Below are 26723 nucleotides of genomic sequence, written 5' to 3'. Positions count from 1 at the left end.
GACAGGGTTTCTCTGTGTAGCCCTGGCTGTCCTGGCACTCACTTTGTAGACCAGGCTGGCCTCGAACTCAGAAATCTGCCTGCCTCTGCCTCCCGTTTCGAGACAGGGTTTCTCTGTGTAGCTCTGGCTGTCCTGAAACTCACTCTGTAGACCAGGCTAGCCTCAAACTCAGAAATTCACCTGCCTCTGCCTCCCAAGTGCTGGGATTAAAGGCATGCGCCCCCACACCCGGCTGGCTTTCTTTCTTTCTTTCTTTCTTTCTTTCTTTCTTTCTTTCTTTCTTTCTTTCTTTCTTTCTTTGTTGTTTTTGAGACAGGGTCTCTTAATCCAGTTCTGACTGTATAGAGCAGGAACTCACTGTATAGAGCAGGCTGGCTGCAAACTCATGAGATCCTCCTGCCTCTGCCTCTCAAGTGCTGGGATCACAGGTGTACCTCACAACACTTAGGAAACCATAAGTTCAAGAAGAGACTGGGTTTCTCTGTGTAGCCTTGGCTGTCCTGGAGCTCACTCTGTAGACCAAGCTGGTCTTTAACTCATAGATCCCTGCCTCCGCTTCACTAGTGCTAGGATTAAAAGCGTGCGCCATTATGATCTATCCAAATCATAAGCTCTTAAGTGATATTTTCCTTTAGAGAAGTTACCAAGTTTGAATCTGGAGGAGGCAGTTAAAATGAATTAATCATCTTACAGAGGTTTGTGCTTGTTCATATGATTTGGTTGTTAATTAAAGGTGATGTAGTTTGACACCTGCGTTCTGCTGTTTGCTGTATAAAGAAAATGTCCTTCCTTTGTTATTTTTTATCTTCTTTATTTGGACAGTAGTACCACCTCATAAAATCAGGTCTGATGAGGTACTGTTGTCAGTGACCATTTGTTTAGGGTTCAGAGATCCTGGCTTCCTGTTCTTGACAATCAAGTAACAAAGTTGAGTTTTTACTGGAAATGAGAGCCAAGAGTTTGTGTTTTTGAGTGTATGTTTGTTGTTATTTTGAGGCAGGGTCTGACAATGCTGTCTTGGTTGGCCTAGAAGTATTTCTGTGTAGACCATGCTATTCTGGAACTCAGAGGTCCATCTACTGCCTAAGTGCTAGGACTAAAGGTGTATGTCATCACACCCAGGTGTTTGGAGTCTTGATTTGAAATTAGAGCAAAGATTAGAAAGAGAGTTGAGTGCCAAGATTGTACTGCTTCCCTGAAATAAGAACTGTGTGATTAAAATCACATTTGAGTCCCAAAGGAAAAGCACCTGAAACCTTAGATGCCCTGCACTCTGGTCGCTTCTGCTCCTCCCAGTAGTCACTCCTCATCTGTTGGGTTGCATCAGAGCCACAGATGACTTGGGAATAACCTAGCTGTCTCTTTGTTCCTTTTTGTTTGTTTTTGAATCAGGGTTTCTCTGTATAACCTTGGCTGTCTTGGAACTCACAGTGTGGATCAGCCTGGCCTCAAACTCAAAACCTGCCTGCCTCTCTGTCTTCCAAATGGTGAGTTTAAAGGTGTGTGTCACCACTGCAGAGAACCTATCTGTTTTTGAGAGGTTTGCAGTGTAGCTCTGGCTTGTCTGGTCTTACAGTTTGGGTTCCTTGTTTGCTTTGTTTTGTTTGTTTTTGTCTTCTTAAACCATCATGGGCTGCTACATGTGGTTCATCAGACCTTCCTCCTCCTGTCCTCCTGTTTTTTTTTGGGGGGGTGGGGTGGTGTTTTTTTTGTTTTGTTTTTCAAAACAGGGTTTCTCTGTGTATCCCTGGTTGTCCTGGAACTCACTCTGTGGACAATGCTGATCTTGAACTCAGAGATTTGCCTGCCTCTGCCTCTGAGTGCTGGGATTAAAAGTATGTGCTACCACCTCCTGGCCTTCCTTCTGCTTTAAAAATTATATTTAAAAATACTTTGAGAGTATATGAATATACACCTGTGTATGTATATGCCTGTAAGTGGAAGCAAGTTTTTTTCCTTCCATCTTGTGGGTCCTCAGACTTCCTGTGTTAATTGGTGGCAAACGCCTTTATCCACCGAGCTGCCTGCCAGCCTAATCCCCCTACCTCTTTCTAAACCACAACAAAGAACATCAGGTCTTCCTGAGCTGCTCCTGGACTCCTAAGACTTCAGTGCTTTACCTTCAACTACAGTAGTAGCTGTGCACAGACACATAGCATACTTGACTTTTCATACTGTCAGTGTTTTTGAAATATTTATTTCTGCTGTGGCTGTTTAAGCCCAGTGTCATGTGTAATTATAGTTTATAAGTGTCTGGTATCTGAGATTAGTTGGTATGTATACTTAAAAGTTAGCTTTGTCAAAATAGTATGTTTTACTTGTGGACTCCCGGGTTGATATTAACTCTTCTGATTAATACCTTTGCTGAAATATGTGCTGCCTAAAAGCTATTAAATATTTTATTAGCTTGTTTTTCTTTGATAATATAATGGAGACTGTGGACCTATAGTATGAACAGTGATATTTGACAACCAGAGCTGGGTATGGAGGAGAGGGGAGAGGGTGTCTTTTTTTGCTTGCTTGCTTGCTTGCTTGCTTGCTTTTTTATGAGCCAGATTTCATTGATATTTCATTGATGTGATCCTTCTGTGTTAGCCTTTCTGGAGCTGAGATACGGGAGTGAGCAACCAACTCGGGCTTTTTTTTTTTTTTCCTTTTGAGATAGAGCCTTCCTGCATTACCCAGGCTGGTTTCTTTATAATTTTCCTGCTTCAGCCTTCTGAGCTGGGAGTACAGGTCAATGCCACTATGCCTAGTGTGGTTTTTATCCTTCAAAGTTCAACCGTTTTCTCCTTTTGAGACTGAGTTTCACTGTGTAGCCATTGATGGTTTGTAACTTGCTATGTAGACCAGGGCTTCCTAATAGTAAATAAGTAAATCAGGCTGCCTCTGCCTTCAAATAGTTTGGGATTTTTGAGTATCCTTACTTTATATGGCATGAAGCAGATAACAAGGCAAGGCTGTGTGTGTCTGTGTCTGTCTGCGCCCATGTGTGTGCGTGCAAAGTGAACAAATGAATAAATGAAGGCAGCAAGGCCAGGTGTGGGGTATATACTGTAATCCTAGTACTTTTGACAGTGAGAGGAGGAGGATCTCGAGTTCAAGGCCAACATGGGGAACATGAGAAGTTCCTTTTTCTGTCTTTTCTTTCTTAGTGTGGGGTTGGGGGAAGAGGATAAAAAGTACTCTTTTCTATAGCAGTTGCGGGAATCTTTCTCTTTTTTTTGACTTTATTGGATATTTTCTTTATTTACATTTCAAATGTTATCCCCTTTCCTGGTTTCCCTGGAAAACCGGCTCCCCCCTCCCCTCCCCCCTCCCCCTGTTCACCAACCCACCCACTTCTGCTTCCTGGCCCTGGCATTTCCCTACACTGGGGCATAGAGCCTTCTCAGGACCAACGGCCTCTTCTCCAATTGATGTCGGACTAGGCCATCCTCTGCTACATATGCAGAAAAATATGGAACTCTTCATGAATTTTTCGGGTCATCTTTGCACAGGGGTCATGCTAATCTTCTCTGTATCGTTCCAGTTTTAGTATATGTGCTGCTGGAGTGAGTATGGCAATCTCTTTTATATTCCAAACTAAGCCCAACATTGTGTCTCAGAGATGGTATTTGGATAGATGAAGTATCAAAGGGGAGTTCTGAGGGAAAGGAAGAGGTCTCTTTTAGAATATATAATTAATAGAGAGTATCGGCTCATCTCTGCACAGTGTAGGTAAACTAGCTTGCTAAAGTACAAGTTCTCACGGACAATGTGTATAAAAGCAGCTAGCGTTTTATCTATTTATTTGAAGTTCAGAGACCATTTTGTTAGTTTGAGGGAAAACAATAAAGCAGCCAAGCTGAAGGTTGTAGTAGATGCTAGAGTGGATGGAGAGAGTCAGGGTTCTATTTGTGTGCCTGTGTCAAGGCTTGCCACATGTGTGCAGGTGCCTATAGAGTAGAAGACAGCATTAGGTTCTTGGAGCAGAAGTTATAGGTGGTAATGAAGAGTCAGTGCTGGTGCTAGGAATTGAACTATCCTCTGGAAGAACTAACTAGCCAGTAACTATTGAGTCCCCAGTCATGCCTTTGAAGTTAGGCATGGAGGTCAGAAAAATGGAGAAATTCCAGTGTCTCAGAGAAAGCATTAACTCAGCCTTGAGCCAGTATCTGAGGGGGAAAAGGAAGAAGGAAAAGGCAGGCATTTTGAATTGTGACTCAGCTAGGCTGTGTGGAGAAAGCTCCATAAGCAACTGCCTCTGTTTTTATTTTGCTGGTGGAAGGAAGTGCTGTTCAGGGAGTTGATGCTTGTTTTGCTGTCATAAAGCTATGTTTTTTTTGTTTTTTTGTCTATTTGTTTTTTGTTTTGTTTTGTTTTTGCTGAAATATACATGCATTTTGTTCATATACATCTCTTTCTTCCAAGTACCCAGGATCAAATGCAAGCATAAGCTAATTAAACTCATAACTGAAGGATATTTCGACCCTGGAGTATGTGTGGGTTTTTTTTGGGGGGGGGGGGCGGTTCGAGACAGGGTTTCTCTGTGTAGCCCTGGCTGTCCTGGAACTCATTTTGTAGACCAGGCTAGCCTCAAACTCAGAAATCCGCCTGCCTCTGCCTCCCAAGTGTGCTGGGACTAAAGGCGTGCGCCACCACGCCCGGCGTGTATTAATCCAGATAGCTAGAAACAGGGTGGAGTGTGATGGCATTTGCCTGAATTCATAGGATTCCCAGGACTCAGGTAGAAGCAGTATTGCTGCAAGCTTTGAGGCCTGTCTGGTCTACATAGTTTCATGCCAGTTAGGGCTGTAGAGCAAGAGAGGCTCTCTGCCACAAAAAGAAAGTCTAATTTTGGACATAGAATCGGGGAGGTGCATTGTCAATCATCTTAAATGCTTCTGGACTATGGCTGGCTAATTCAGAATGCCAGGTATTTTAAGAAAATACCAGCATTCCTTGTAGACAGAGGTAGGCTGATTTCTTTGAGACCAGGCTAGTCTGGTCTACATAGTGAGCTCCAGGACAACAAGAGCTACATAGTGAGACCCTGTCTTGGGGAAAGAAAAGGAAGGAAGGAAGAAAGAAAAGAAAAGAAAACCTTAGGGTTTTGAGCAAAATATTGGTGTCAAGGGATACAGTGAAATTTGTCCTTGTGGTACTGGAGGTAAAGGCACATTAGAAGAAAATAGTTTTTGGTTTTTTTAAGGTTTATTTATTTTATGTATATGAGTATAGACTGTAGCGGTACAGATAGTTGTGAGCCTTCATCTGGTTGTTGGGAATTGAATTTAGGACCTCTGCTTGTTCTGGTAGGCCTTGCTTGCTCAGTCCCTGCTAGCTCTGGCCCAAAGATTTATTTATTATTATAAATAAGTACACTGTAGCTGTCTTCTAGCTGTACTAAAAGAGGGTGTCAGATCTCATTACTGGTGGTTGTGAGCCACCATGTGATTGCTGGGATTTGAACTCAGGACCTTCAGAAGAGCAGTCATTGCTCTTAACCACTGAGCCATCTCACCAGCCCCCAGAAGTAGTTATTTTAATTTTACCTTCTCATTTCCTAAGTTGGGCAGCTGAGGTTTAGACAGCCTTACTAGGACAAGGGTGTTCTGGAGAGGCTGAGTGGGATTAAAGGATCTTGGTAAACCTGTAGCTCATTCCTTGGTATTCCTGGCAATATGTTGACTCATAGGTGACAAGACTGGTAGATCAAACTGAAACAAATGTTTTTACATTTATTTTGTGTATATGTGGTAGTGGGGCATGCCAGGGTGCGCATATATAGAGGTCAGAAGACAAGGTGTGCTCACAGTCCTCCTAGAACTCTAACATCATCTCTCATCGATCTTCAACTGCTGCCTCCACTCCCCATGGACTCCCAGCTGCTCCTGTGCCTCAGGTGGATCCTGCTCCGGCTCCTGCAAATGCACCTCCTGCAGCACCTCCTGCAAGAAAAGCTGCTGCTCCTGCTCTCAGGGCTGCATCTGCAAAGACGCTTCGGATAAGTGCAGCTGCTGCACCTGAAGTGGGGGCATCCTCTCAACTGTGTAAATAGAATATGTAGACACCTAGCCTTTTTTGTACAACCCTGACCTTTTGTACAACACCTTTTTCTATAAAGCATGTAACTGAGAATAAAAAAAAAGTTGACTTGATTTAAAAAAAAAAAAAGAAGGCAGCTTGTAGAGGAGTTGGTACTCTCCTTCCTCCATTCAAGTTCTGGGGATTGAACTTAAAAGTCATTGGGCTTGGTGGTAAGTACCTTTACCCAATGAGCCATCTAGCTGTCCCAATTCAAACTACTTTTTTTGCTTGTTTGGGTTTTTTGGTTTTGGTTTTTCGAGACAGGGTGTCTCTGTGTAGCCCTCTGTAGACCAGGTTGCCTGCCTCTGCCTCCTGAGTGCTGGGACTAAAGGTGTGCGCCACCACACCCGCTTCAAACTACTTTTTGTTTTTTTTTTTTTTAATTTATTTATTATATGTAAGTACACTGTAGCTGTCTTCAGACACACCAGAAGAGGGAGTCAGATCTTGTTACGGATGGTTGTGAGCCACCATGTGGTTGCTGGGATTTGAACTAAGGACCTTTGGAAGAGCAGTCGGGTGCTCTAACCCACTGAGCCATCTCACCAGCCCCGTGTCTTGGTTTTAATTGCCTTGATTTAATTGCCAATGAGTTAGTTGTGGTCCAGTTTTTTTCCACTTCTTTTTTTTTTTGGTTTTCAAGACAGAGCTTCTCTGTATAGCCCTGGCTGTCCTGGAACTCACCTTTTAGACCAGGTTGGCCTTTGAACTCAGAAATTCACCTGCCTCTGCCTGGGATTAAAGGCATGCACCACCACGCCTGGCTACTTTTCCCCTTCTTTTGAGACAGAGTCTGATATATACAAGCTGGCCTCAGATTCACTTTGTAACTAAGGCAGATCTTGAACCCATGGTCCCCTGGCTGCTACTTCTTGGATACAAGAATTAAAAGTGCATACTATGCCTGTCCAGTTTTAGTTGTGTTTGGTCTTTTGTTTCTTTGTTGGAGGGCGGTGGTGGTTTCTGTTTATAGCCCTGGCTGTCCTAGAACTTGTTCTGTAGCCTAGGCTGGCCTCAGACTCAGAGATCTACCTGCCTCTGCCTCCTAAGTGCTAAGACTGAAGGTATGCACCACCATGCCTGCCAGTTGTGTTTAATTATTACTGTTCAACCTCTTGAAACACAGTCTTCCTTTGTAGCTTTTTCTGGCTTTGAGCTTGAGATCCTCTTGTCTTAGTTTTCTGAGTACTCAGTTACTGGCATGTGCCACCAGCCCTGGGCAGTGTCATTCTTTTTCTATCTCTTTTCACAATGTCACTTAGAACTGTGTGTTCCTCAGTACTTCTTAGCATGCTCATATTGTTGAGTATTTTTGTTTAAAGGACATACTGTGCCTCCCACCTGAAGGGGCATAGTTAGAATGATTTTCAGTATTCCAAATTAGAAGAACAATGAGGTGTTCAGCAAACAAACTAGCTTGGGTTTTTGTTGTTTGGTTGTTGGTTGTTGTAGAGAGTTTAGCTTTTGACTTTGCTGGATTTTTATTTGTTTTTTAATTTTTGGCTTTCATCCTTAACATACTAGTTCCTAAGAGCATTTTTACCTTGTGAAACATTTAAGTTGTACTGTTGGTAAGCACTGGATTGAGTCTTTGTGATACCTTGTCTATGACCTGTTCAGGCAAAACTAGTCAGAGGAATGTATGTCCGGTTAGCCTCTAGCATCCACAAATTATATGTGTACTTCAGACACTGCAGTCAGTCACACAGTGTCTTTTGGTTTCTTGTCTGCTGAATGATGTCATCTCATCTCCAAAGGAAATGCTTCTTTTCTGAAAGAGTTGGGAGAGGCTTTGACACTGAGGCCAAAGCTGATTGTTCCACATACTAGGGAGGCCCAACTCACTTCAGAGTTCTTTACTCTCTGAACATATTTTCATTGAAATTGTCACCTTTATTTTTGAAGATTTGCTTTTATTAAGTTTATATGTATCTGTGTGTATCATGTCAGTGAATGCTATTTGTGTGCCAGTGTCTGCCAAGGCAAGAAGAGGACATTGGATCCCTTGGAGCTTGACTTACAGGCAGCTGTGAGCTTCCTGTTGTGTGTGCTAAGAACTGAACTTAACATTTCTCAGAATTATGTTGATAATTTTTGTTTCTTTTTGACATTTTCTTTTTTCAATTTAATATTATTTTTACTACTGTAGGTGTATTTGTGAGCCCACCAACTTTAAAAAAACAAACAAACAGGTTTTTTGATTATTTTTAATTTGAAATTTTAGTTTTGAGTTGTCTGGTATTACCAAGCAGATTTGCAGAGATTAACAGTGGTGTTTTGCAGAGTAACTAGAAACCAGTCCTTCCAGTATCTTTTTCTCTGTAAACATAAGATAGGGTGCTGCAAAGGACCAAATTGGAATGCTTCCCTAACCGGTACAGAGTTGCTCAGATGTTTTTTCAATGGCTAGGTGTGGTGGTGCATACCTGTAATCTTAGCAGCTTGAAAGACTGAGGTAAGAGGACTACCATGTGTCCAAAACCAAATTGGGGTCTGGAGAGATAGCTCAGCAGTTGAGAGCACTGACTGCTCTTCCAGAGGTCCTGAGTTCAATTCCAAGCACCCACATAGTGGGTGATTCACAACCATCTGTAATAAGATCCGATATCCTCTTTTGGTGTGTCTAAAGAGAGCGACAGTGTACTCACATACATTAAAAGACAACAATAATAACAAAAACCAGATTGGGGTACATAGTGATTTCCAAACTACTAGGGTGACCCTGTTTTTGTTGTTGGTTTGGGTTTAAAAGGGGCAGGAAAGGTGGCTCAGCAGTTAAAAGTATTGGCTGCTCTGGGTTCAGTTTCCAGCACCCATAATGGTAGGTCACAACTGCCTGTAATTACAGTTTTAGGGGATCTGAAACCCTTTTCTGGCTTTCACAGATACATGGTGCATAGACATACAGATAAGCAAAACAACCATACACATATACATTTAAAATAAATAAATCTAAGAGAGAGAGACAGAGTTATATTGTGGGGTGTAAAAGTTTGTAACCCTACCACTTGGGAGGTAGAGGCAGGAGGAGTAAGGCCAGACTCAGCTATCTAAACAGATCTTGGTCAAAAAACTGCAAAGGTAGGGATATGGAGCAAGAGTTAGTTGTCTGTACTTTAATATTTGATATGGCTGCTTCATTTCTGGTTTTTTTGTTTGTGTTTTGTTTTGTTTTGTTTTGTTTTGAGACAGGGTTTCTCTGTGTAGCCCTGGCTGTCCTGGAACTCACTTTGTAGAACAGGCTGGCCTCAAACTGAACTCAGAAATCCGCCTGCCTCTGTCTCCCAAGTGCTGCGATTAAAGGCAACCTCTGATACTTTTGTTTCCAGTTTATATGCTGGGATTATTGGAGTGTGCCACCATACTCTTCCAGAGCCTGGTTTTGTTTTCAAAGATATTTCTCAAATTGTAACATCTATGAGATATAGAAATATGGAATGTCACTGGGCAATGGTGGCACCTTTAATCTCAGCACTTGGGAGGCAGAGGCAGGCGAATGTCTGAGCTCAAGGCCAGCCTGATCTACAGAGTTCCAGGATGGCCAGGGCTATACAGAGAAACCAAATAAATAAATAGATAAAATTGAAAGATAGGGTTGTCTTTTTTTTTTTTTTTATTTTTACTTTGTGTATGTGTGTATGAGTGTGTGTACTTGCTGTAGGGTGTATGCGAGTTCAGAAAACAACTTTGGGAGTAGCTTTTAGCTTCCTTACTTTTCTGAGACAGGGTTTTTCTCTGTGCAGCCCTGGCTGTCCTGAAACTCTGTAGACCAGGCTGGCCTCGAACACAGAAATCTGTCCCAAGTGCTGTTAACAACTGCCCAGCCTTTAGCTTCCTTATCTGACTTTTATGTGGGTCTAGGGGTTGGACTCAGGTTGTCAGGCCTGTACAAACAAACAGCCTGAGTTTTGACCTTCACAGCTTCTCCAAACCCTCATGGTTCCCTTTCTCCGAGAATAGTCTCTAATATATATTTATATAGGTTTAAGATTATAGAGTATCCTGAAGTAAATGTCCTTAAGAAGGGTTATTTGATATATGGAGATGGCACTTACTTTTACACTGTTTTCTAGGTGGCAATGGCAGCTTCTCTTCCTCCTCCTAACGATTTCTTAAAAATTACTTATTTCTGTTTCATATGTATTGGTGTTTTGCCTGCATCTCTCTCTGTGAGGGGTCACGACCCTGGAGTTACAGACAGTTGGGAGCTGAGTTGTGAGTTGTGGGTATTGGGAAGTGGACCCTGATTCTCTGGAAGAATACCCAGTTCCTAACCACCGAGCTATTTCCAGCCGCATAGATTCTTTCTGATTTTAAATTATGTGGTATGTGTCAGTGTGGGGGCGTGTTCATGTGAATGCAGATACCCCCAGATGCCTGAGGAATCCAATCCTCTGGAACTGCATTAGCCAACTCTCCAGCCTTGTCCTATGTATTATTAATTCTTTTATACTTCTCTTGTATGTGTATCAGAGGGGATGTCAAAGAATAATGTGTAGGGAGTCATTTGTCTTCTTTCTCCACTATGTTGGTCTTAAGGATTGAACTCAGGCACCTTTATTAACTGGTCCCCTAGGCATTTCTTTTCACTTTTTATCCTTCTAACTTATTTTTGTAGCATAGAGAAGTGATTTTGTTACAAACTTGCATTGATGTGTGTTTGGGTGGTTTGTTGGGTGGTTGGTGGTTATTAAGCATTGGTATTCTGCAAACTAAAGGTTGTTAAAAGAGAGAGAGAGACAGACAGACAGACAGAATATGACCCTGAAGCTTTCTCTGTGTGTTTCTTTAATTTGCAATATACAGATTATACTACTTGTGCTGGAGATGGCTCAGCAGTTAAGAGAACTGGCTGTTTTTCCAGAGGACTGAGGTTCAGGTTCAATTCCCAGCACCCACATAGGGGTTCACCACTGGCTATAATTCTAGTTTTAGGAAATTCAGTACCCTCATCTGGCCTCCATGGGCACAAGGCATGCACATGGTATACAAACATACATGCAGTCAAAACACCCATATATATATATAACATAAAAATAAGTCAATCTTGCCGGGCGGTGGTGGCACATGCCTTTAATCCCAGCACTTGGGAGGCAGAAGCAGGCGGATTTCTGAGTTGGAGGCCAGCCTGGTCTACAAAGTGAGTTCCAGGACAGCCAGGGCTACACAGAGAAACCCTGTCTCGAAAAACCAAAAACAAACAAAAAAAAGTCAATCTTCAGCTGGGTGATAGTGGTGAAAACTCCCTACTTTTAATCCCTGCATTTTGGAGGCAATCAGGCCACTCTCTGTATCTGAGGCCAGAGGGAGCTCCAGGACAGCCAGGGTTACACAGAGAAACCCTGTCTGAGAAAATCAACAGCAGCAACAACAAATCAATCTTTAAAAAACAAAAATATGGGGCTGGAAAGATGGCTCAGCAGTTAAGGGCACTAATTGCTCAGGCCCTGGGTTCAAAATCCCAGTATCCACATGGCAGCTTGTAACTGTAAAGCCAAGATCTGACACTCTTACATAGACATATATTGCAAACAGAACATCAGTGCATATAAAAAAAGTAAGTAAATTTAAAAGATTTTAAAGTAATTAAAATAAAAACCATGAGACTTATAAAAAGTTTATCTGTGCTTCAGGAAAAACAGAAACTAATCAAGTCAACCTGATACCAGCAAATATACATGATTATTTTTGAGGGATTAAAGGCATGTGCCACCATGCTCGGCCTGTCTGAAATTTTTAGAAATTTTTTTTTTTTTGGTTTTTTTTTGAGACAGGGTTTCTCTGTATAGCCCTGGCTGTCCTGGAACTCACTTTATAGACCAGGCTGGCCTCGAACTCAGAAATCCGCCTGCCTCTGCCTCCCGAGTGCTGGGATTAAAGGCGTGCGCCACCACGCCCGGCCTTAGAAATTTTTTAATATGATTTGCTATGTAAGCTATTATAAGTATGCATTTAAACATAATGCTTATTTTATATAAAACAGTGTTTTTTTTAGTGTTTCATTTTCAACTACCCTGTGACTTTTCATCCTTGTTTACTATGATCTTCCCAAAACAATCCTGTACATTTATACTTATTATGAACGATTCTAAGTGAATATCTTTGTATGTGCATCCTGTATAGAAGCCTACATGAGGAATAGCTTTAGATGTGAAAACTTCTTCCAGTGAAATCCACAGAAGACCTAAATGATTTGAAGTAAAAAGCTTTTTTTTTTTTTCTTTTTCTTTTTCAAGACAGGGTTTCTCTGTATAGCCCTGGCTGTCCTGGAACTCACTTTGTAGACCAGGCTGGCCTTGAACTCAGAAACCCGCCTGCCTCTGCCCCCCAAGTGCTGGGATTAAAGGCATGTGCCACCATGCCTGGCTTTGGAATAAAAGTTTTGTAACTGTTGGGGTTTTTGTTGATGTTTTGTTTGGGGAGAACAGTGTTTCTCTGTAAAGGCCTGGCTATCCCAGAACTCACTCTGTAGACCAGGTTAGCCTTGAACTCAGAGTTCCACCTGAGTTAGCCTCCTAAATGCTGGGATGCCGTGACCACTGTCTGGCAGCTACTGGACATTTTGTGCTAGAGCTACATCTCTTGGGTAGGAGGAATTTCACAGTGTGATGCTGTACTTAGAGTTTTATTAATTAATGTGAATATGTTTAGTCTACTGTAAGCAAGTAGAATTCCAAAAGTAAGTGATAACCTTGTTTTCCCTTACTAGGTCTCAGCTTTCTGTGCTGTGGGGTCCACCGTAAGAGAGGTAGATCTGCTGTGTGTGTGCTGGAGATGCATGAGCTCCGCGCAGTGACGAGCAGCCCAGCCACTCTTCCCTTCCCGGAACAGCTGTAGACTAGTGCCTAGTGCCTGGTGGCTTTGTCAGGACAATGCTGTCTTGGCTTAGCATGGACCTGTGTCCCTTCTCAGTTTTGTTACAGTAAACTAGTACCAGCTTTTTACTTTGTTTTGATTTTGATTTTTTAAATTTAACACTCTCTCTTTTTTTCCTTTTCATTTATGTTGTACTTCTTATTTCTCTTGACCTTTTCCCATTCTGTAGATAGGGGTATAAAGTGTATTATTATACCTGAGTATGGTGTCTCATACCTTTAATCCCAGTGCTGAGAAGGGGAAGTCAGAAAAATTGCCTTAAGTTCAGAACCAGCCTGAGCATAAGTGAGTTACAGGCTGAACTACAGAGTAAGATCTTGACTTAAAAAACAACAGCAACAACAACAAAAAGCCCAAACAAGTAGTTTTAGTAATTCACAATAATTGATAGTGTTCTATACTAGAAGAGTTCTAGAAGAGTTACTACAAGTCCTGTGTGTCTTAATTCTTAAAACAACTTTGTGGAGATATGTGACACAATTTCTGTGATTTCTTTTTTTGTTGGTGGGGGGTTTTGCAGAAGATTCATCCAAGACCTTATAGATTTGAATACACATGAAAAATAGTTTGCATCATTATCTCAGACTCTTCCTATATTTTATAGAGGAAGTAATGGTCTAGAGAAGATGAATCAAACAGATGTTGAGTTCAGTGTTGAGACCTAGCAGATCTAGATGGCTAATTATAAAACCCACGTTCTTTTCTCTCTGTTCTTTTTTTTCCCTTCCTGAGCACACATTCTTACTGTGCTGTTTCTGCCCCCGGCTAGTCTATTTTTTCTGGTAGTGAAGATCAAACCTAGTGCCTTGAACACCTAAGAGGACCAGCTAAATTCTCTGCTTTCTCCTTGCTAATCTTAAAGTCGCTGTGTGAACTAACTTGGCTGTAAACTAGATATTTCTTGCTGAATGTATTCTCTCTGAGCTAGAAGTCCTTGATAGAGGAGAAAATAGCACAGAAAGGAACTTAATCTTTCTGATTTCCTTCAAAAGCATCAAAATTCTGAGCTCTTGCAATCATAGTATGTGAATTGTTATTCATTCAGAAACTAGTTTAGAAGTTAACATGCAATTTAAAAGAATGATCTACTTATTTTTTATTTTATGTGCATGGTGTTTTCTTGCATGTATTTCTGTGCTTGGTGCCCGTGGAGGCCAGAAGAGGGTATAGAATCCCTTGGAGCTGTAGGTTCAGATAGTTATAAGCCACTATGTAGATGCTGAGAATTGAATCAGGTCTGGAAGAACAGTCAGGGCTTAACTGCTAACCCATCTCTCTAGCTCTGATAAACATACATTTTTGCCAAGAATTAATAACTAAATCTTATAGACAAGTACGATATGTCTAAAAGAAATTTGTTGAAAGACTTCTCTTGGTCTGATATAAACACAGCAGTGAAAAGCTATACATTTTTGTTTAAAAATTTAATTTATTAAACTTTATTGTGTGAGTGAGAGAGCTTACTGATAGGCTCTAATGTTCTATTTTGTTACAAAAGGTTTTCACTGTGTAGCTAAATGTGACCTTTGATCTTACTCTCCTGCCTCAGCTTCTCAGGTCCTGGGATCATGGGCATGTGCTGTTACTTGGACCTCAGAGGCTTTTACTGAATGATTTTTTTTTAAGTAAAATATTATTAATCCAGACTGTGGTGGTGCATGCCTTTAGTCCCAGCACTTGGGAGATAGGCAAGCAGATCTCTTGAGTTCAAGGCTAACCTGGTCTACAGAGTGAGTTATGGGACAGCCAAAGCTATACAGAGAAACCCTGTCTCGAGAAAACAGTAGTTATTGGTTTGCTGGCTTGAAAATGGACAGATAGTTTTCATTTGTGACAAAGGGGAAGGTAAGTCCTGACAGTCTACATAAATAATTAAGTCCTTTTTATGTTATTTCATTTCTTTGGTTTTTGAGCAATGATCTCTCTATGTGGCCCTGTTTGTCCTAGATCTCTCTGTAGAGTAGGCTGGCCTTGAGGTCACAGAAATCCACCTGGTTTTGCCCACTGAGTACTGAGATCAAAGACATGAACCACCAAGCTGGACTTTTTATTTTTATGTGAAACTCTTGCTATTTAGTCCTTTCACTGGCCTTGAACTATGTATCCCAAGCTGACCTGGACTTCACTGCACTCCTCCTGCTTCAGAAGCCTTTCAAGTGCTGGAAATTATTAGTGTGTACCAGCAGGCCTGACTTTTTTGTTGCTGATGTTTCGATTTTTTGAGATAGTGTCTTTCTATTTAGTCTTGCCCCCCCCCCCCCCCACACACACACCCTTTCTTTCTTTCTTTTTTTTTTAGATAGGGTCTCACTGTGTAAGTCTGTCTGTCTTGGAATTTGCTGTGTGGATCAGGCTTCTCTTGAACTCACAGAGATTAACTTGTCCCCTCCCCCTCCCTCTAACCATGCTAGGATCAAAGTCATGGGCCACTAAGCCCAGCTTTATTGTATGTGAACTGTGTGTGTGTGTGTGTTCTTTCATAGTGGGCTCTCTAGGTGCCTTAGAAATCCTATGTAACATGAATTAGAGCCTCTGCTTCTCAGGATGGTGGTGCCACACAGCTTTCTTCCCTCTCTCTCTTCCTTTCCCTCCCTTTTCGTTTTCCTCCCCAACTTTTAGTTCTTCCCATTGGCTTCTGGCTTTTGCTTTGCTCTTTTTCCATCCCCCCTCTAGCCCCCAAATCTCTCTCCTGTGTATCCTGAAATGTCTTAAATAGGTTCAATTCTCCTACAATTTCACTGACCAACACTTGAGGACGTATTTCTGCAGACCTGGGTGTGGTCGTGCGAGCCTGCAGTTCGACCTTGTGGGAGGTAGATAGAAGAGGATCAGGAGCTCACGGTCATCCTTGCCTGCTTAGTGAATGGGAGGGAGGCCATTGTAGACTTCAGAAGACACTGCCTCAGAAACAGGAAAGGGGGGAGTATTTCTAGAGATAAGTAGTCTTTTCTGTTTGGGGTGCAGGGTTGTAACATAATCACAGTATCATTGTTATAGCTACAGACAACAATAATTGTTACTAGAAATGCAGTTAACTGGTAGAAATTTTATTGTGTCTGCATTTGTGTGAGGGTATGTGCTACAGCACATGTGTAGGGCAGTCACAGGACAAGAGTCAGTTCCTTCTTATGGGGGTTTCAGAGATTGAATTCAGGTCATTAGGCTTTGGCAAGTGCCCTCTAAGCAGTTTTCCCAGCCCTGAAGCCTTGAATTTGTTCTCCTGTACTGTGAAAGAACAACCCAAAAAGCAGCAACAAAAAACAAACAACAAACAAACAAAAAAAGAATTTATATTTAAATTTTTCTTAAGGCTTCTATCTACATATAAAACATCTTAATGCATTTATCTTTGTGGGAGAGGGTGTTGTCTGCCATGGCACACTTCTAGGTCAAAGGAACACTCCACCCACCATGTGTGTCCTGGGATCACTTAGGTGGCAAGCACCTTCACCTACTGGCCATTTGCTGGCTCTGTTGTCAGCATCTAAACAGTTTAGCATTAGTAAATGTAGTTAGGAAAATGCCTCTTAAATCTTAATTTAAATAGCCCCTATTCCTTGTAGTAAAAGCCAGGTGAGCTTCTTTGTACCTTTTGAAAGCTTCATACAAATAGACAGGTGTTCTGGTAGGTACTTGTGTAGACCCAGTCAGTAGGCAGGAAGTGGAGGCAAGATGATAGGATGATCAGGTGTTAGAGGCCAGCTTGGGCTTTGTGAGGCCCTGTCTCTGTTTCTCTTTCTTTCCCCGCCCCTCTCTCATTTTAAAAACAGGTGTTCTCTGTATAGCCTTGGCTGTCCTGGAACTCACTTTGTAGACCAGGCTAGCCTTGAATTCATTAGATCCACCTTCCTCCAGAGCACTATGACTAAAAACATATGTCACCTAGCCTGGCCTGAGACCCTCTCTTAAAATCATAAACTTAAAAATAGTATTATACAGCTAGCTATAAGTGTGTTGTTCATAGGGATAGTTTTCTAAAATTGTTAGAGTTAATGCTAAAGAGGTAGTGATTGATGCCTGAGTGAAGGGGAAGAAAGTGGAAGTAATTCAGCATTTATCTGGGCCTGCGAATTGTAGCTCTGTCAGAATATCTGGTTAATATGGACAAGGCCTGGCTTTACTGTCCCATGCTTAGTTTGTTTTTTTAAGTCAGTGAAGACTTACTTTATAGCATTTATAGGCAAGCTGTCAGCCTATATACCATACACATACCATACACATGCCATCAGGTGATGATGTATCCTCATCTGGGGTAGCATGTACTTTTCCAAGTGTGGGCCGTGATAGTGTGAATATTTAATGAAAGAGGCTTCAGAGTTTATCTTAGATAGGGAGGGAAGGTTCCAAAATCCTGAGAAAAAACATTTCCCTTTAAGTAGGAGAGTTAATTCTAGTGTCAGAACTCATCTGACTTGTATTTGACTTCTGTACCCATAAAGAAATGTATGGATTATGAACATGAATTATAAGATAATATATGATAAAGATGTTTGTTTTTGTTTATTTTTCTTTTTTTTAATTTTTTTTTTTAATATTATGTACATAGTACACTACAGCTGTCTTCAGACACACCAGAAGAGGGCATCAGATCTCATTACAGATGGTTGTGAGCCACCATGTGGTTGCTGGGATTTGAACTTAGAACCTCTGGAAGAGCAGTCAGTGCTCGTAACCACTGAGCCATCTCTCCAGCCCTTGTTTATTTTTCAAGGAAGGGTTTCTCTGTGTAGTCCTGGCTGTTACGGAACTTACTTTGTAGACAAGGCTGGGCTTGAACAGGAACTTGCTTGCCTTTGCTTTCGCCTGCCCCTGCCTTCCAATTGCTAGGATTAAAGGTGTGTGTCACTACTGCATAGCTACTGAAGATATTTTCAACAAATGCCAGGAAAGATTTCTGACCAACAGTAGTCTTTTATTTGTATGAGACAGTGTCATATGGCTCAGGCTCTCCTTGAATTCACTCTGTAACCTAACATGACCTTACTCCATTTTCCAAGCACTGGGGTTACAAGTGAGTACTTCCAGTCCCCCAGGTCTGCTCCCACCAAGTCCTGGGAAACAAATTTAGATCTTAGGTATTCTAGAAAATATTCTCTTCGAGCCGATGCTCTCATTTTATTTGTGGAGGTAAATCTTATTATTGTTTTGTTTGAGCCTGTATTTACTGTGTGATATACTCTGACCTTGAACTAGCAACGCTTTGATAATCTTCCTACCCCAGCCTCTGACGTGCTAGAACTGTAGGTGTATGCTGCCACACTGAGCTCCTTGGATATCTGTTTGTCTCTTGGGCTCTTTCTCTTTCTGCCATGGTGTCACTGAGATGTTTCGTGATAGTTAAATATATTAACAGTTGCCAGTCATGATGGCACACGACTTTAATTCCAGCACTCAGGAGGCAGAAGCAGGTAGACCTCTGAGTTCTTGACCAGTCTGGTCTACAGAGTGACGTCCAGGACAGCCAGGGCTACACAAGAGAAACCCTGTCTTGAAAACAAACAAACAACAACAAAGATATTAACACTGGTCTGGTGAGGTGGCTCAGTGGATAAAGCACTTACTGCACAAGCTTAATAACTTGAGCTTGATCTGTAGAATCCACATAAGTGGAAGAAGAGAATTCACGCCACAAAGTTGCCCTCTGACTGCCACATGTATGCTACGATTCACATGGCAGACATACCAAATGTAATAATAATTACAAGAAGAGAGTATGACCAAATGAGTTAGGTGATTAGAGTAAGAATGGAATATGCAGAAGGCCCTTGTAGGAGGAAGAAAGAACATTTAAAAAGAGCTGTTGGGGGTTTAGTGCTTGTTCAGTGGTAGAGCGCTTGCCTAGCAAGTGCAAGTCCCTGGGTTCAAGTGCTGTAGAAAAGGATTTGGTATTAGTGCCATTAGTTCATGACCATGTTTAAGTTGATGTAAACTTTGGTTCTTACAGTATGAACTCAGTAAAGATTTTGTGATTGTGTTTACATATGGCTAAGATTCTTCTTTTTTTCTTTTTCTTTTTTTTTTTAAGCAGCAGCATCTGGAGTCAAGAGAGCCACAGTATCTGAGGTAAGTTTCATATTGATTCACTGCTTGCTAAAGGTGTAATTCTGACATCACAGTCCATTGCTGTCATCTACAGAGATCATACTTGAGAACCATGCAATTAATTGGGTTACAAAAAGAAAGAAAATGCCAAAATATCTCATGGTATTTTAAGTAAGTAATGGTTTTGTACTGGGCCATATTCAAAGTTATCTTGGGCCATATGCAGGCTGTGGGGTTAGACATGGCTATCTCTTTATGTCTTAAAAAGGAGAGAGAGAGAGAGAGTGTGTGTGTGTGTGTGTGTGTAAGAGGGGGTGGGGAGGGAGGGAGGAGGGGGAGAGAGGTTTATTTGACATTTTCAAAGAAAAATATGTACAACTGCTTCAAAAGAATAATACTCTTTTTTTTTTTTTGGTTTTTTGGTTTTTTTTGGTTGTTTTTTTTTTTTTTTTTGAGACAGGGTTTCTCTGTATCGCAACTCAGAAATCTGCATGCCTCTGCCTTCCAAGTGCTGGGATTAAAGGCGTGCGCCACCATGCCTGGCTAGAATAATACTCTTATATTAAACACAGCAGTAGTTAAAAATATACAGAATATACAGATAACTGTGGGCTAGACTCCAGGACTTAGTACATAAGTCACACTGTAGAGAAAAGTTTGAGACTTCACTTTTTGAATCTGTTAAGATCACTGGAGGGGTGGGGTTGGGGGTGGGGAGGAATGGTGGAGAGATGGCTCAGCAGTTAAGCACTGACTGCAGCCGGGCGTGGTGGCGCACGCCTTTAATCCCAGCACTCGGGAGGCAGAGGCAGGCGGATTTCTGAGTTCGAGGCCAGCCTGGTCTACAAAGTGAGTGCCAGGACAGCCAGGGCTACACAGAGAAACCCTGTCTCGAAAAACCAAAAAAAAAAAAAAAAAAAAAAAAAAAAAAAGAAAGTGGGGCCCCCTTTTGGGGGGTTTTGAAAAAACTCAAAAGGGATTTAAAAAAAAAAAAAAAATTTAAAAAAAAAAAAAAAAAGAGAAAAAGAGCACTGACTGCTCTTCCAAAGGTCCTGAGTTCAATTCCCAGCAACCACATGTGGCTCACAGCCATCTGCAATGTGACCTGATGCCCTCTGGTGTGTCTGAAGACAGCTACAATGTACTCATATACATAAAATAAATAAATGTTTAAAAGAAAGAAGAAAAGATGAGTGTGTGTGGCCTCTATGCTGGCCGTCTGAGATCACATCCGTCTGAGATCACATCCAGGCCTTTGCAGTGGCAGACTTCTCACCATCCTGTGTTTACATTTTGTAATTGTGTTGTTGTTTCACATGTCACTTCTTCTTTGCCATGGTGCTCTGATCTTGATCTGCCTCCCTTGAGAATCAGCCATGTTTCCTTGAATGCTCTTGTGTATTGGGTGGGTGTTGGGGTGATGTTGCTGGGGATCAAGTTCAGGGCCTGGTGTGTGTTGGGTGAGTGCTCTACCATTGAGCTGCATCCTTACCCTAGATATTGCTGGTTTTGCATCTTTCTGGTCTGCTAGAAGTTATACAGCTCTTTTGAGACGGGGCATTACTGTGTCGCCCACTTGTCCTCAGACATCCTCCTATCTCAGCTTCTGAGTACAAGGATTATATGTGCAGCCACACTGTCCACAAATATTTACTTGTTGTAGGGAATTTGTGAGGTTTGGGTTTGTTTTTATTATTATTATTATTATTATTATTATTATTATTATTAGTTTTTCAAGACACGATTTCTCTGTGTAGCCCAGGCTGTCCTGGAACTCACTCTGTAGACCAGGCTGGCCTCGAACTCAGAAATCCGCCTGCCGCATGTGCCGCCACCGCCTGGCTGAGGTTTTTGTTTTGTTGTTGTTTTGACACATGGTTTTTCTGTGCAACAGATCTAGCTGTCCTGGAATTCCAGGCTGGCCTGGAACTCTTAGTGATCCACCTGCCTCTGCTTCTTCAATGTTGGGTCTAAAGGTCTGTGCTGCCACACCTGTTTCATTTTGTTTTGTTTTGTTTTGTTTTTAGTGTATATGGTATATATGATGTGTGTGTATGTGTGGGAGCTCTGCATGTGTAGAGATGGGAGGTGATGTCAGGGGTTTCCACGTACATGCACACACAGTGTAGATGATCCTACCTTGAGGCAGAGTCTGTTGCTAAGCCTAAAACCGAGTAATTGGGCTAGTCAAGCTAACCAACCAGCTTGATTTGAGGATTTTTTTCTTTTTTAAATTTATTTATTATTATACATAAGTACACTGTGGGTGTCTTTAGACACACCAGAAGAGGGTGTCAGATCTCATTATGGATGGTTGTGAGCCACCATGTGGTTGCTGGGATTTGAACTCAAGACCTTCGGAAGAGCAGTCAGGTGCTCTTACCCTCTGAGCCATCCCGCCAGTCTCCTAAGTGCTGGAACTACACTGATGCTATAGCTACCAAACTTTTACATGGGATCCAAACACTGATCTTCATGCTGAGCTATCTCAGATACAGTAATATCATATATTCGCTTTTGGGTTTTTGAGATAGGGTTTTGTTTGTTTTCATAGCTCTGGCTGTCTTGGAAGTCAGTTTAGACTAGGCTACCTTCACTCACAGAGATATTTACCTCTGCCTCCAGATTTCTGGGCTTAAAGATGTAATATTACAGCTGGCTGTAATATCTTATAATGATTACTTCTTTTGTGTTTTGAGTTTTATCTATTTACTTTTGAGGCAGGATCTCATTTAACCAAGGCTGGCCTCCCAGTGTGCTTTGTTTAAGGCCTCTGAGGTTGGCCTTAAACTCCAGGTCCTCTGCTTTCCCCTCTTAAAGGTCTGTATTCCAGGCAATCACCACCACACCAGGCTTGTTCCAAGGTTCAGATGGGAGTCAGATCTCTGCAGGCTGAGCAGACACTCTCCCACCTGAGCTATTTGCCTGATCCTTGTTTGGTTTTGGAGACAGACTCTCTCTGTACTCAGGTTAGCCTGGGATTCACTGTATAGCATAAGGTAACTTGGAACTTTGGGCAGTCTTCTTGCCTTGGCCTCCCAGATAGTGAGTGGGCTAGCAGGTGTGTGCACCTCTTTCCTCCGCAGAGTATCTTGGGTTTCCTGGCCCTGCTCATGGTTCTGCTTCACTCCTGTAGGTGTTTTGGGTGCTCAGGAAGTTGACATACCGCTTTCTTCTGAGATGTCAGTCTTTTGTCTTAGAATAGCTTTCAAGATATTTGTTGTTTTGTTATTATGTTAGACCTCATGTACTCAAACTTAGTATAACCAAGATTGGACTTGAACTACTGGTCATGCTACCTCCAGCCTCCCAAGTAATGACCGGTGTATAATTGTGGCAACCATTTTCACTAGTTAGTCCTGTCCTCTGCCTTCCTAACCTGATGGATAATGACATGAAGAGTAGTGTCGTGTTTGTTACACTGCAATATTGACTCCTGGCAATATCTAGTTAGATTTTGCTCTGATGATTTTATTCCTCTCATATTTCTGATGCTGTTATGTGGGTGGAATACAAAGTCATATCATGTACCTGGGAATCTCTTCAAGTCTGGTGAGATGACTCCTCCTGTACAGACATTTTGGGTTTTTTGTTTATTTGTTTTTGTTTTTTGCTTTTTCAAGATATGATTTCTCTGTGTAGTCCTGGCTGTCCTAAAACTTGCTCTGCTGACCAGGCTGGCCTCCAACTCATGGAGATATACTTACCACTGCCTCCTGTGCTGGATTAAAGAAAGGCTTAGGCCATCACCACTTGGCCAGTATTTTGGTTTTTTTGAGACATGGACTCTCTTGTGTCTCTGAATGACCTGTAATGCTTAGATTCAGTTGCCTTTTTTTCCCATATGCTGGGAGTAAGGTGTGTGGTCTACACCTGGCGAGAGAGTAGAGGAGGTTTCTGCTAAGCCTGAAGTCCTGAGTTCACTCCTTGGGATCCATATCATGGAAGAAGAGAGCAACTCCTGAAACTTTCCTCTGACCCTTCTCTCCAACAAATACTGTAATGAGACATGGTTTTTAAAAAGTCTTTTTGGGGTCTCAGTGGTTAAGACAGTGACAACACACAGCACCCACATGCCAGCTTAAGCTGTCCATCCAGTTCCAGGGGCCCCAGCACTCTCGCAGGCAAAATACCAGTGCACATAAAATAAAAATAAAAAAGTCTCTTTAAAGTACTCAAGTTTCTGACTCAGAGAAGCCATTTTATTATCTTAGCCTTTTGTTTTTGTTTTTGTTTTTTTAAGATTTATTTATTTTATGTATATGAGTACACTGTCCTGTCTTCAGACACACCAGAATAGGGCATCTGATCCCATTACAGATGGTTGTGAGCCACCATGTGGTTGCTGGGAATTGAACTCAAGACCTCTGGAAGAACAGTCAGTGCTCTTAACGATTGAGCCATCTCTCCAGCCCATTGCTTCAGCCTTTTAATGCTTCATTTATAGAATTCCTCATATTGCCGATGGCTAGATCAGTTCTAGGGATAAATTCATTTTGAATAGAATTCTGCTTGAGTTGAGGGTTAGAGGGGTAATAATTTCTCAGTGGAACTTAATAGAAAATAAGGATAAGCCTTTAAAAGTTGTTACTACTGTTACTGTTATCACTATTATTATTGTTATTAGAGACAGGTCTCACTATGGACTTTAGACTGGCCTAGAACTCACAGAGCTTCTTTCCCAGCTTCTGTCTCCTGAGTGCTGGGTTTAAAGGTGTGCTGCACATGTTCTACAGGAGACAGGCAGAGGAATCTCCTGAATTCTACTTCAAGGATACCTAGTGAGACTTTGTCTTTAAAAACAAAACAAAACAAAAAACCATAAAGGATATATATGTCAAATACCTAAGAATAATCATCATATTAGATTCCCGAGTGCTGGGATCGTAGATACTTGATACTTTTTTTTTCTTTTATAGATGATGTTTAACCTTTTTTCTCTGAATGTCTATTTCTGCTTTTTCTTTTTTTTCTTTCTTTTTTTGTTTTTGTTTGGTTGGTTTTTTGGTTTTTGGTTTTTTGAGACAGGGTTTCTCTGTGTAGCCCTGGCTGTCCTAGAACTCACTTTGTAGACCAGGCTGGCCTCAAACTCAGAAATCCGCCTGCCTCTGCCTCCCGAGTGCTGGGATTAAAGGTGTGTGCTACCACGTCCCGCTTTTCTTTTCTTTTTTGATTTTAAGGCAGGTTTTCTCTTTGTAGTCCAGCTGTCTTAGAACTTGACCTAGTTCTACTTTTTAAATTTTTTTAGATTTATAGATTTTATTTCATGTGTATGGATGTTTTGCCTGTACTGTATGCACGTGCACCACATGTGTGCTTGGTTCCCATGGAGTTCCCTGGGACTGGAGTTACAGATGCTTGTGAACTGCTAAGTAGGTGCTGGGACTTAAATTTAACCCTCCCCCCCCCAAAAAAAAAGAGCAGCTAATATTCTTAATCATTGAGGTGTCTCCCCACTGCCTGGTTTGTTTTTGGGTGGTGGGGGTTGTTTATTTTACTTATATAAATGTTCTGCCTGCATGTATTATATGTACTGTGTGCATGCATGCCTGGTGCCCAAAGAGGACTTCAGATGCCCGGGGATAGGAGTTATGGATGCTGCTTGTAAGCTTGGGTCCTTTGCAAGAGCAACAAGTGTTCTTAACTACTGAGCCATCTTTCTAGCCTTCTCAGTTATTTTTATGTACTATCACTATAGCAATTTATCATATAATGTGGGAATAAGAATACTATCTTTTTGAGCTTTCGAGACTGTCTCAACTATGTACCGCGGGGTAACATCTGGCTTCCTTTGCCGCCTAATTTAGTTAGCCTTGTATCGACAATCCTTTTAACTCATCCTCTCAAATGCTGGGGTTATAGGTGTGTACCACGACCTGGCCATATATTAATCTTAATTTTTTTCTTTTAGGGACCTTCTGCCTCTGTCATGCCTGTTAAAAAAATAGGCCATCGAAGTGTTGATTCCTCTGGAGAGACTACATACAAGAAGGTGAGTCTGGACAGCCTGTGTGGATCACCTTACTTAGGGAACACGTGATGGGCAACACTGTTACTGTATTGGGTTGGTTTTTTGTTTGCTTATTTTGAGATAGTTTCTCATTTTATCACAGGCTGGCCTAGAACTCTTTGTAGTCTTTCTTCCTCAGCCTTCCAAGTGCTGAGATTATATGGATGAATCACCATGCCTGGCTAATCTTTTTGATACTGTTCTCCATAAATAGTATTTTTTCTTGTTTTGATTTTTTGAGCCATGGTCTCTCTATGCCTTGGCATTCCTGGAACTCACAATGTAGTCTCAGACCTCACATGCTGTCTCAGACCCACAGAGATCTGTAATGGGTCTTATTACTTTGTGGGTTCTTCTTTTTTCACCCTTTCCCCCACCCCACCCCCATTTCATCCCCTATCGCTAGACAGAGAAAGAAGGCTAGAAGGAAGAGAGAGAAAGAGAGATCCCTGTTTGAGTTTTTTCCTTTTGTTCCGTCTTTGACTCTGGCTCCTAGTAAACTGTAAACCAGCCACCAGCCCCACCTCTTGGAGCCCTAGCATTTATATACTCTCTGAAAAGTTCCCAGAATTCCAAGTGACAGACAGTTGCAAAAACAATCTATAGCTGGCAAAACCGTGCCTCTGCTAGAGCACAAGGCAAATCATGTTCAGTTGCTACAGAGTCCAAAGCAGCTCCATGCCTCCACACCTGGGAGTAAAACGAAAGTACATACTTAGAATAGTTCTGTGTTTTTAAAGAGACCAAAATTACAAAATTTTCACTCCAGAGATCTGCCTGTCTCTGCCTCCCGAGTATTGGAATTAAAAGCTACACCACCACACCCACCCTTTTGTTGATAATAGGCAATAAATATAAAGTAACTTGTGTTTTACAATTTAATTCACAAAGAATGAATTATTTTCTTTTTATATGTGCATTTAAAGGAGACTTATAATGGAAAATCTAGTGTTGGTTGATACTTTTTTTTTAAACATTTATTTATTCATTTATTATATGTAAGTACACTGTAGCACCAGGTGAGGGCATTAGATCTCATTACAGATGGTTGTGAGCCACCATGTGGTTGCTGGGATTTGAACTCAGGACCTTGGGAAGAACAGTCGGTGCTCTTAACAACTGAGCCATCTCTCCAGCCTGATACTTTTTTTTTTTTTTTTTTTTTAAAGACAGGGTCACTCTCTATAGCCCTCATTGTCCTCAAACTCACTATGTAGGCCAGGCCAGCTCTAATAGAGATCCACCTGTTGTTTGCCTCCCAAATGCTGGGCTTAAAGGTATGCACTACTGGGGGCTGAAGAGATGGCTCAGAGGTTAAGAGCACTGGCTAGTGCTGGGCATGGTAGCACATGCCTTTAGTCCCAGCACTCGGAAGGCAGAGGCAGGCGGATTTCTGAGCTCCAGGACAGCCTGGTCTACAAAATTAGTTCCAGGACAGCCAGGGCTACCAAGAAAAACCCTGTCTCGAAAAACCAAAAAAAAAAAAAAAGCACTGGCTATTTTTCCAGAGAGCCTGAGTTCAATTCCTAGCAGCCACATGGTGCTACCATCTATACAGTGATCTGATACCCTCTCTGGCATGTAGGCATACGTGTAGGCAAAGTTTTCTCTCCCCCCCCCCTTTTTTTTCTTTTCTTCCTTTTGGGAGGAAGAAAAAAGCCTCAGACTGATCTCAGACTCACTGTGTTGTAGAATTTGGCCTTGACTTCCTGTTCCCCTTGCC

General features: G+C 41.7%; 1 protein-coding gene and 1 non-coding gene across 4 annotated transcripts in view; one reads left to right on the top strand and one right to left on the bottom strand.

Annotated features, from left to right (window-relative positions):
- Positions 1–26723, top strand: part of Pip5k1a (phosphatidylinositol-4-phosphate 5-kinase type 1 alpha) — a 47846-nt gene that overhangs the window by 3607 nt on the left and 17516 nt on the right. For 2 of the 3 annotated variants that reach the window (XR_003836204.1, XM_021158185.2), the window contains exons 2-3: positions 18974–19011; positions 24902–24982. Coding sequence is in view for 2 of the 3 variants with exons in the window: in XM_021158185.2 (XP_021013844.1) it covers positions 18974–19011; positions 24902–24982 (119 nt within the window). In the remaining variant the exon portion in view is untranslated. The remainder of the gene's footprint in view (positions 1–18973; positions 19012–24901; positions 24983–26723) is intronic. The other variant, XM_021158186.2, reaches the window with a different exon arrangement.
- LOC115030669 lies at positions 3455–3562 on the bottom strand. The gene has a single exon (XR_003836275.1). It is a non-coding gene; the product is annotated as a U6 spliceosomal RNA (small nuclear RNA).

The sequence above is a fragment of the Mus caroli genome, chromosome 3 (assembly GCF_900094665.2).
Source record: "Mus caroli chromosome 3, CAROLI_EIJ_v1.1, whole genome shotgun sequence".
In the NCBI taxonomy this organism is placed as follows: Eukaryota; Metazoa; Chordata; class Mammalia; order Rodentia; family Muridae; genus Mus; species Mus caroli.
Note: the sequence above shows the minus strand (reverse complement) of the source record. Positions and strands in the feature narration are given on the sequence as shown.